Source organism: Mus caroli, chromosome 9, assembly GCF_900094665.2.
Source record: "Mus caroli chromosome 9, CAROLI_EIJ_v1.1, whole genome shotgun sequence".
Taxonomy (NCBI): Eukaryota; Metazoa; Chordata; class Mammalia; order Rodentia; family Muridae; genus Mus; species Mus caroli.
In genome coordinates this window covers 3,261,788-3,273,097 of record NC_034578.1, presented here as the reverse complement: position 1 = coordinate 3,273,097, position 11,310 = coordinate 3,261,788, and the positions used below count along the sequence as shown (strand labels likewise).

General features: G+C 40.0%; 1 protein-coding gene across 3 annotated transcripts in view; it reads left to right on the top strand.

The window, feature by feature from the left end:
- Dync2h1 (dynein cytoplasmic 2 heavy chain 1) overlaps positions 1 to 11,310 on the top strand; it is a 238,380-nt gene that overhangs the window by 181,364 nt on the left and 45,706 nt on the right. For all 3 annotated transcript variants that reach the window (XM_021171442.2, XM_029481794.1, XM_029481793.1), the window contains 2 exons: positions 471 to 575; positions 7,989 to 8,105. In XM_021171442.2, the coding sequence (XP_021027101.1) occupies positions 471 to 575; positions 7,989 to 8,105 (222 nt within the window). The remainder of the gene's footprint in view (positions 1 to 470; positions 576 to 7,988; positions 8,106 to 11,310) is intronic.

Below are 11,310 nucleotides of genomic sequence, written 5' to 3'. Positions count from 1 at the left end.
TGCAGTCTCAGGTCCCGCGCGCAATTGGATTGGAGCAGAAGCTGTGTTCCACTCACCAGAAGTCTTAAGATCCTGTGGCAGGTGTTGTGGGTAGCTGGTGAGTGTCAGCTGACCCTGCGCCCTAGCTTGGTTATTACTTTTTAAAATAAAACAACCAGTGATTGTTCAGATATGTAAGAGCTGAAGTCTACATGTGGGTCTTTAGTGTGCTGTAACAAATTACGACTCCCTAAACACATCACACACAATAGACAGATCCACTGATACATGTTAGATTGAATCTACTCAAAGTCTATATGTTAGGAGTTGTACCAAGAAAATATAATATCAAATAGTTAATGTACAGAGGAATATTAGTGACAATGCTTCCTATGGATGATCAGGAAAACACTGATAAATCCTGTCCACTGTCTGTGATCTCGTGGCTGGAGAGCTGCCTTTTGTGAGAGCACTTTCTTGTGTTCCTGCAGGACTATCGTGCTATCATTGAGAAGCTCCCCGAGGACGATAAGCCCAGCTTCTTTGGTCTGCCCGCCAACATTGCCCGCTCCTCTCAGCGCATGACCAGCTCTCAGGTGTGATAACCAGGCGCCTCTTAAAAGAATCAATTGCTGTTGAGTCTGGAGGAAACAGTATGATTTCACTAGTTAGAATGTTACACGCTTTTATTTACAACCTTCATCTCATTTAATATAAACACTTCATTTTTACCTTGTTTTAAAGGTGTTAAATGATTTTATCTTAGTTAAGGGTTCTCTGCAAGAGTAAGACACTCATAGCTGAGCTATTTCACCAACCCCTTAATTTACCTATTTTAAAATTTTATATTGAGTTATTCCTTACCATAGCCTATAGCAGCTAGCCCTCAGGGTTTCATGTGCTGCTTAGTAATGTGCACCATGCAGATATAAATGGTATGTGATACGCTGTTTCAGAGGCTCTTTGCATACTGTACACAGAGGCTCCAACAGCCCTTAACTACTTACATTCATTTTTTTATAAGCATTCTAATTAGGAAGTATTTTATTATTTAAGTCTACGTGCTTATGTTGTTGCATATCCAACATTTCCTAAGTTGTTGTTTCCTCTTGTTTTGTCTTTCTGTGTGGTCTGTTTGGCAGTCTCTGTGCTCATTCTCCCATCAGTGGTAAGCAGTATGAACATGGTTAGAAAGATAGTGTTCCTCACAAGTGAGTCCTTCATCTCTGCTGGTGAAGACAGTCCACAGTTCCCTTTTTTTTTTCTTATTTAAAGTGTCCCTGCAGTAAGAGATTGTGTCTTCCTCAGGTCAGGTCATATGGCTGCACCCTCCTTATTCCAGCCATGATTTTTATCTGGTGTATGTGTGCATGCAATAGTTATGTTAACTGCTGAGCAGTCTTGCTGTCCCCATTTCTCCTTTGTCTGAAGGGTAGCTCTACTGGCTGTTTACAGCATAGGGCTTCTGCTGGGTAATCTGCTAATGTTATGAGAATACCTTTAAATAGGACTCAGCACTTTCTTGAAGATTAAATTACATATAGTTAAACATGAAAAGCATCACTACATCGTAAAACCCAATGAATCAATGACCAAGAAAAAGACATTGCAATATCTCATGAATTCACATGAGTCTTTTCCTATCCCTCTGCCTCTGGAATGGAGGACTCACCGAACTGTCTCTATTTAAAACATTGTTTATAATTGTATGCTTCTACACATGCACTGTTTTCTGATTTTTCTCTCTCATTTATATACATGTGTATGTACACACACACACACACACATGTACACACACATGTAAACATATATACACATGCACATGCAGACAGATATGTGCTAGACCTTTTTCCCTCTGGCCTTTCCCCCGAGGTTCTTCAGCGTTATTGTTGGACGAAGTTTCATTGCTTACTGTGCGACATTGCCTTACATGAATGTTAAGCAGTTTATGTTTCTCTTTAATAACGAGCATGTGGGCTGTCCAGACTTATAATTGTTAGCACAGGGCAACTAAGAGCATTTGTGAATACGTCTCCTGATGTAGACACACACACACACACACACCTACCAAAGGTTTTCTACATATAGTAGGGAGTTGAAATAATATGCTTGTGTTTAGGCAATACTTTATTCTCATAAGGCAGTACCATGGCCACCCCTTCTTGACTGTATCACCTTGACATTTTTACATGTCTGGGTTTTTGCTTTCTGGCATGTTAATGAGGCCCCTCTTCTATGAGCACTCTTGAATACTGATGAGAGTGGAGCTCTTTTCCCAAGTGACCAGACAGTTGTGCTTTTGCAGTGAGGACAGAGCACAGCAGGGAGTCTCAGAGGGCAAGTGGCTCACTGTGGTGCTGCACAGCTTGTAGAGAAGAAAGGTCAAGTTAGATAGAAAGCATTTGCAAGAGAATGTGGCTTGAAGTGACAGCAGGTTTTGAGAGATGATTCTCACCTGTTGAATCCTTGATCATAGTCTTACAGGTTTTACATGGGTTTCCTATGAGATGTGTGCTTCTTGCAGTAAATCAATTGCATTCATCAGGTGTGGTCAGCACAACTCATCCAGCTTGCCAACAGTTATTAGAATAGTCTAATAAACATGTTTATGAGGTCCGAGTATGTATGAGGTATGGGTACATCTTGGGTGCACATGTGTCTGAGTAGATGAAAGCACACTTCAGGAACACATTGAGTCATTACTACCTTGCGGCTGCATAGTCATATCAGAAACACTGAGTGCACTGCTCAGACCTTGGCGTTTGCACTCCTCACCCCACTCGTAGCGGATCTGAGTTTGAGTACTTTGCATATTCTGAGTTCTAAGACTAAGAACTGAGTGGACAGAAGGACATTGTCACTGTGTTTACTTTGATAATATGGACAATGATTTTATATTTATTGGTTTTAAATACAAAGAGAAAATCCACTTAAATCAGATTTTTAAACTTTTTATAGATTATCATCTATTAAGAAATTAAAATGTCTTATCTTCAAATAGGAATTAAGGAAAGGTATAACTTAATCTCTTTCATGGATTTGACTTCGTGGTAATGAAAAGAAAGTAAAGAAAAGTCTTCTTCATTAAAGAACACATAATAAAAGCAGAGGGGCTGGTACACTAAGCAGTAATGAAGAGAACTGCGAGTGAAGGGCTCCCTCGTGGGTGGGGCAGCAGGGAGACTGACAGAAATACACGTTGCCAATTCTCTTAGCTGTGAGTCTTTGCACCAAAGGAGGAGCTCAGGCACCATGATCTCTCCAGTCAGCATTATGTACACTTTGCAAAAGTATTTGCTTAGAAATACAAATGAACCTGAATTCTTCCACACCTTGCAACTAACTAACCGTAACTGGAAACATGTGAGCAAGTGAACACGCCAAGTGGTGCACCAGGATCCTCACCAGGACATCTCACCTGATAGCTGAGGGGTTCTGTCAATGGGAGGATAGTGTGGAAGAAAGAGGAACAGTGAGACTAGACAGATGCTGAGGTAACCACAAAGCCATGTGACCCTTCTAGGGCTTCATGCTCCAACAGTCCAGTTTAATGGTGTTTGAAACAACCAATAAAGACATTTACGTATATGGTGGGCATTATATCACAGTAACTACTTTTTGCATTTGTTAGGAGGAATAGTGGCTGTGGGTTGATGCCCTGGGCTGGAGAGACTAGTAGGGATGGATAAGACAAATTCAGGAAGATGTGACTGATGCCTACCTTTATCATTGAAAGTTTCGATAGTGAAGCTAATCTTTAAATTTAAAAACATCTAAAGAATATCTTGTGTGCCTAGACCCTGTCACTCACTGATACACACACACACACACACATACACACACACACATACACACACACACACACACACACACACACACACAGAGTTCAACAGCTGCCTTCCTCTGTGAGAGTATTAGCTAAAGACATCATATGTCTTTGAAATTGGAGGCCATACATGACAGGCTCATCCTTAGTACGAATCAAACAATTTCTATGGGAAATTGGTGCTTTCTGAGGGGTGGGGGTAGAACAATGAAGAGACAGGATTATAAAAGCCAAGAGAAAACATTTGAGGGATGTGGAACAGTAGTTAGAAATTTTAACACATTAGAGCGTTCCGATTCCTGGATCCTTCCTGAGATCCAGAGTCAAAGCCTGTGGTGACAGAAGCAGCACATCTGTTGAGTACCTGCAGCAATACTGTGCCTGTGTGACAGATAGCACATGGGGGAATGAGGGAAAGACTGATCCCAGAGGTGTCGGTGTTAGGCACAGCATCATGGTGGGAGGAACTTAAGATAGAAGGTGTTGTAGCAATATAGAGCCATCAAAGATCTCATGAGCCTCTTCCGTCCTTCCTCATGGGCCATTCAGCAATGTTTCACCCACTGATGAAGCAACGGCCTCCCTCCCGCTCCTCTTCCTGCAGCTCAGTGAGTGCTCATGAGATGAGACCATCCTTTCAGTACATGAGTCTTTCTGAGGCTATATCAATACATAAACCTTTAACAGTGGTAACCAGAATAACAAATACTTTAAACTGGTACTATACCTATGTTGTAGCCATCCTAGACAGATATTCCAAAAACTGCCTGACCTTAGTGAGCACTTTTCTCACTTTCTATAGCTTGATTAGGGTTGTTTGGCATTTATTCCAGACATAATATTTATATTGTATAGTTTATGCACTTTGACCTATTTACACTTGAGACTGTCACCAGGCATGTCTAGACAGTGAACACATTTCTCTTGTCCATTTCCTTTACATGTTCTACTCCATCCCCCAACGCTGTGAAGCACTCACTTTCCTTTTCATTAATTTAAATTAGTTCACATTTTCTAGAATATTTTATAAAAATGTAATAGAAACTATAGTGTTTTATTAGGTTTACTAAGAATAATTATGAAATTTGTCAGTGTTCTTACCTTTATCTGTAGTTGCTTCCTTTTAAGTGCTGAATAGTATTCCATTGTTTGGCCATGCCCCAGTTTCTTTATCAAGTCATGAAGAGAGTTTAGAATGTTTCTACTTTGGGGCTCCTAAAATTAACTGCCAAACAATTCCAACAAAGTAGATTTGGTGCATACTTATACACTATTTCACCTCACCACATAACCTAGCTGTGAAATGGGTGAATAAAACAATAGGCATATTTAGTTTCCTAATTAGCTGCCAAAGTGTTTTCAAATATGATTCTTTAAAAAAAAAGTCGAAGTATTAGGATGGCCAAGATATTATGTTTAAGTATGGAGTCTAAGTAATTATCTAGCAGTGTATTGGTCAGGGTTCCGTAAAGAAACAGAATTGGTGCATTGCATACAGATATATAAAGAGAGAGTGGCTTACAGGCTGTAGGTAGCTTTGACAATGGCTGTCTCCTGACAGAAAGGCAAGAACCTGGTTGTTATTCAGTTCATGAGGCTGGCTGATTCAGTTGCCCTTCAGTCTACACTGAAATCCTTAATCAGTAGGTTCTAACATCAGCCAAGATTTGTCTCAGCGACAGAACAGATGAACTTGCCAGCAAGAGCACAAAGAGCAAGCAGGCTAAGAGAAAAGTTTCCTTGTTCTGTGCCCCCTAAATAGGCTTTAAGCAGCAGATGTGGCCCAGATTAAGGCAAGTCTTCCCATCTCAAATGATCCAGTCACGAAAATCTCTCCGGCTGTGCCCATTTGCTGAGGTCTTAGCTTAAGTCCAAGTATAGTCAAGTTGACAACAAGATTAACCCTCATAGTAAACCCAAGATAGTAAAAGTGTAGAACCTGTCTTATTAGTATATTCATTAATTAAAAAGGTGTGGTCTCACTTGAGCAGGATGCCTGAGAAGCCCATTAGTTATCCGTAGAGAAGCAGAAGAACATGATGCCATCTCCTCATGCCCAGGAAGCATTTTGTATCGTTAAGTGGTTGACATCAGGTCTTACTTCCTTAGCATTAACCATAATGAAGCCCAAATGTTGGATATATATAGTGAGTAGTCAGCCTGTTATTTAGGTAATACAACCTAGGCTTGGAAACTGGCTTATTCACTAGCCTTAGTTTGAATTTAAGCATCTTTTGAGGAGAGGTTTAGTTTTTACTTTTGCTTGTGTTAAAATAATAAAAGCTGTACACCTTTTGACTTATTTTCTGGCTTTTAATACCACATTGACTTGAAAAATGATCATATAAATCCTTAACATAGCAGTTTGTTTCACTTTGGGTCTTGGATGAAATATTTCCAAAATAACCAATATTTTAATGTAGCCTTACATGTGACTCACATTTGAAGAGACATCGACATAATAAAAATTAACCTCCTCCATTTTTTATATTCTAACATTCAAACAACAAATCTCTAATTTACACAACAAATTTTTGTGTATATACTTTAGACTTTAACTGGATTGAAACATGTTTACTAAATATTTTATCTGAACTTTATAAAGAAAAAAAGTGTATTAGAGCTAGTAGATGACCTACTTTTACAGCCGTTCCTGTGTTCTTTAACAGAAATGTCTTTGTGTGTTTGAACGTCCTTGTTTATTGTTCTCTACTTATAAGAGAATCATTGCAGGATTTTTATATGTGTGTGTCATGACATCTTTCTAGAACAGAAAACATGACCATGGGGTGCAAGAATGCTAGCCAACATTTCTTTTATATAGTTTAAATAAAAATGTACTTTTTTTTTCTATTTTTTTTCTTTACATTCTTGTTTTCTGCTGTCTTTAATAAATTTAAAACACAAATAAGTGATTGTAAGTGTTACCAGAGTTAGAATACCATGTCTCCTGACTACCAGTTAGGGACATTTTGTAGTGAAGCGATGCTGACATATTAAGTGCTGTGTGGAGTTCAGCTTCAGCAAATGGAAACGGCTTGTGAGAAAAACAAAGGCAGCAGAGCTCCGACTCCACAGTTGCTTCCTGACTAGGAAACCAATCAAAAGCTCTAGGAGTTGAATCCAGCAGTGTGATCATGTATGTTTAGCAATTAAGTAGCACTGTCTTTCAGAAAGATTAATAGTCCTTATTTTAGTACAGCTTTAGTAAAGTAAGAGTATAGCTTAGTAAAGTACAAATGCTACCAAAAAGAAAAAAAAAAAAAAAGTAGCTTATATCTCTTAAAAACGTGAAGGTATTAGCAGGCTGCAGGTGTTGAAGTTTAAGATGCTGCCCTGTGAAACTTGCACCTAGGTTTCTTGAACTCACTTTGTTTATCTTAGATAAGCCAGATGATAACAGAGTTTTTCTGCTTGGTTGGAATATTACAAGGCAAAATTACTGACTAGCCCAGTCATTTTATAGTCACTACCATGCCCATGGTACAGTATTGGTCATGTTCTGGGTCATCTTTAGCAAATGTTAAGGAGACAAATGTTTCTAAAATAGGACCCAATAGACATGATTTCATTTAGCAAAGAAAATGCAAGTGATTGGTTTTGATGAGTACAGCAAAGGAGCTAATATTGAAGCTACAGCAGCAAAGGCTCCAGTAGGGAGGAATGTTTACCTAGCTTCACTTTCATTAATTGGCCAGTATGTATTTCTTTGGATCTTTGTGTGGATGGAATATTAAAATGAAAACTGAAAATTAAGCATTAAAAATCTATGTAAACTCCGTCACCAGCTTGTGCTGTGTCTTTAAATATACTGACAGCATTTTGAAAGGATAAGATTTAAATCAATCGAATTGAAAAGCATTGTAGAGTTTGAAATGGACAAGAAGAGAGACTAGGAAGATGTTAATAATGGCACAGTGTGCACTTCCTGCATAAAGAAGCAGCTTGTCTAACAACCATGGCTGTATTTAGTCTTAGAATGCTTTTCCTCGACTTTCTGTCTCTAGTCTTTTTAACTATTTGAATGAATCCAGTTGTTCAAACAAAATGTTAGAGATGCAAGGATCACACTCACGTATACATGCTTCTGTTGTTATAGACTCTGTGGCTCTGCACTGTGCTGTGTCCCTGGTGGAACTTAGTTACTGTACGTGACTCACTGTGACATGTTCTCTTCACTCAGGTTATCTCCCAGCTTAGGATCTTGGGAAGATCGGTCACAGCCGGTTGCAAATTTGACAGAGAAATCTGGTCTAATGAACTTTCTCCAGTTCTCAATCTTTGGAAAAAGCTGAACCAGGTTTGTTATGGGAGAATTGAAACATTTATACCTTTCCCTTTTGCTACCCTCGCTAGCTCCCTGGGGCTGTTCTGTTTTGCCCAACTCACAAAGATATCCATGGCCTGCTTATCCTGAGTTACACAGACATTTGGGTCACATTGCAACCCAAATCCAGGCCCTGCTTGTTCTGAGCAAAAAGATAGGCACAGCAAACATTGTTCCCAAGTCTCACAGTCAGGCACAAAGTTTGTTCTCCCAGCTTCTTGTCAGTTCACACCGGGGTAAGTCTTTATTCTTTGTTGTAACCAAATGTCCACAAATTTAACCGAATTTTCAATTAAAGACTTTAGCAAACCATTTTGTGATTTTATAACGTATATGAATGATATTAACCATGTATGTAAAAGTTTTACCTCATTACATTTAGTTTTCAAATCAAAAGGTCTTAATAAATTTTGAGCAAATGAAATAAGTAAAGCAAAAAGGTTCTACTAACAAAATAACTGAGATAGGAGACATAATAAGAAAAGCAGTTTCATTTAAGCACCTTTTTGCATAAGCTATGTACTTGTGGTATGTATGCATGTGTGTGCCTGGCGACACATGTGTTGACATTCTAAGTGTATGTGAGAGCCTGACATGGTTTTTTGGTGGTGTCTTCCATTTCTCTCCACCTTGAGGCAGTGTCTGTCACTGATCTTGAAGGTGATCCCTTTGGTTAGTCTAGGTAGCTCTGTACCTGGGACTCCTTGTCTGCTTCCCATGTGCTGGGATCATTACTAGGCTGCCATGCCCGCCCGCCCAGCTTTTACTTGGCACTGGGAGTCCAGCCCTGGGTCTCAGTGCACTGAGCCACACTCCCAACCTTGAAGGCGTCCCTTCTTCTCAGCTCTAATGATGTTTGCCATGTACTTTTAACTAGATTAGTATCATATATTATCATTGTTTATATAACAAAGCCATACTAGCCATGCAACATGAAGTATTGCTAAAAGAACAAAATGTAGGTATTCTCCCGCTGAAATTCAATATTTGTAGTCTTACAGTGGAGTAGGGGATACATTGTTGGCTTTAAATCCATCTATACTTCTAGATCGGCTCTGCCCATCCTAATTCATCTTCTTTTGCCTATTTTCTGTTTGGTGAAATAGAGGAAATCATAAACTGTCATAGCAGATAGACTAGTTAATTCTTGTGAAGCCTACACCATATTAGTACTTGATAAATACTACCTATTTCTAGTACAGATCTTAAAAACACTAGGATGACATTGTTCTTGGATGTCTGTGTTCTGGACCCATTGGTCATTCCTACTTATGAGTAGAAAATGTAGAAATAATAGCATTTTTTTAGTGTTTATTTTAAAGATGCAACTAACAAAGGAGCTTATTCTAAAAAGAGAAAGAAAATAGGTCTACAGAATGCATCCAGATTAGCGGGCTCAGTCATCTCTAATGACAGCTATGCTGCACATTGAGTTTTCAGTCCATAGGAATCAAATTAGTTTAGCAGAGTTGCTTCTGGGAATAATGATGACCATAACTTTCATTGAACAGCTAATAGGAGAGTTCTGGCTACACTCAAAAATGACTTTAGCAGAATTAATAGTAGATGCTTAGGCTAGGACTACTTAGGCATGTCAGGTTGAATATTTGAGAAGATTTATCTTAATTTTTTGAGAGCTTGATACACTGTATTTTGAGCATATTGCCCACCCATTGTTCTCTCCAGCCCTCTTCTATATCCAGGCAGCTTTGTGTCTTTTTTAAAATCCTGTCTAGTTTGCATGCACATATACTCTTGGGTGTGTGGACCATGTAGTGGAGAGTGATTTACCTACCAGAGGCCACACTCCACAGAAGTCTAACTGCTTCTTTTAGTGGCCCTTAGCTAACAATTGCTCCTGAGTTAGGGCAGGAATGTGTTAGTTATTTAATATTTAAATTGTTATCTCAGATAGGACATCATGTAGCCTAGGCTGGTCTCAAAATCACTATGATTCAAGAGTGGCCATGAACTCCTTGATCTTGCTGCTCCACTTTCTGTGCTCTAGGGTTACAGGCATAAGCCACCATGTCCAGTGTGTTCATGTTATATTGCTAGTACCAAGTCTCAAATTTATCATGTCCTATAATTCTTTCCCATTGCCTTCCAGAAACCATTACTATGATTTACATTTTATTCTTCCTGTTACAAGTCACTCCACAAAGTTCTAGATTTGTTTCTACTATATACCTGTTTTTCAAGCTATCCTTAATAAATTAATTTCCTGGAAGAAAACCCATAAGTGGCTGCATAGCCTCTTCCAGAGTAGAGCAAATCTCAATATTAGATGAGTATATCATGGTAGGTCTGCCTCTGGAACTTTGTAAATACTCTTTCTTCTCAGTCCCTTAACTTGGTGTCAACCCTGTAGAAGCTCAGGAAAGCCCTATTTTGCCCCAGTGCTATTTGGCTTGCTGCTAATTTCCATTTTCATGTGTCAGTCCTTTTAGGTTATAATGTAGCTATTTTTTTGAAAACTATCTTTAGCTAATGTTTTTATTGAAGATAGATAATTTTGCTTCTGAACGCAGCGGAGGCCGGTAGGGGATCCAGAGTACTCTCCACGCTGCAGGACCTTGGGATCACCACCTGATCACGGGTGAGTGGATCTCAACATCAGCTCCAAAGAATCACAGAGGGTCTTGTGCCAACGGGAACAGGGACAAAGGAACCCTGCCCGACCAGAGGCTGGGATCCATTCCGGTCGGGGTCACCCTTGCCATCTTCCTTCTGAACAACATGGAGACCACCAGGGGCCCTTGAGTACTCTCCACTCCGCAGGACCTCGGGATCACCTCAGGATCACAGGTTGGAGCCATCCCAGCCATCTTGTGCATGAACACAGCCAAGGGCATCTGGGGCCCCAGAGGACTCTCCATGCCGCACGACCCCTAGCACACCCAGGACCTCATGATCACCTGAGAGTATGTGGGCTACAGAAGCAACAGCGTTTCTTGGACAGGGCCCTGTCAGGCCTTCATCCTCAGTCAGGAGGTGGAGCTGAGACCCAAGCCCCTGGGCACCTTCCTTGCAAGAGGAGAGTCGGCCTACAGGGAGGGCTTTGACCCCAGGATTCAGGAGGTAGATCAGAGCTCCAAACTTCTGGACACCTGCTCTGTAAGAGTAGAGCTTGCCTGCAGAGAGTGTTCTGACCACTGGAACTCAGGTGAGAGTTGGA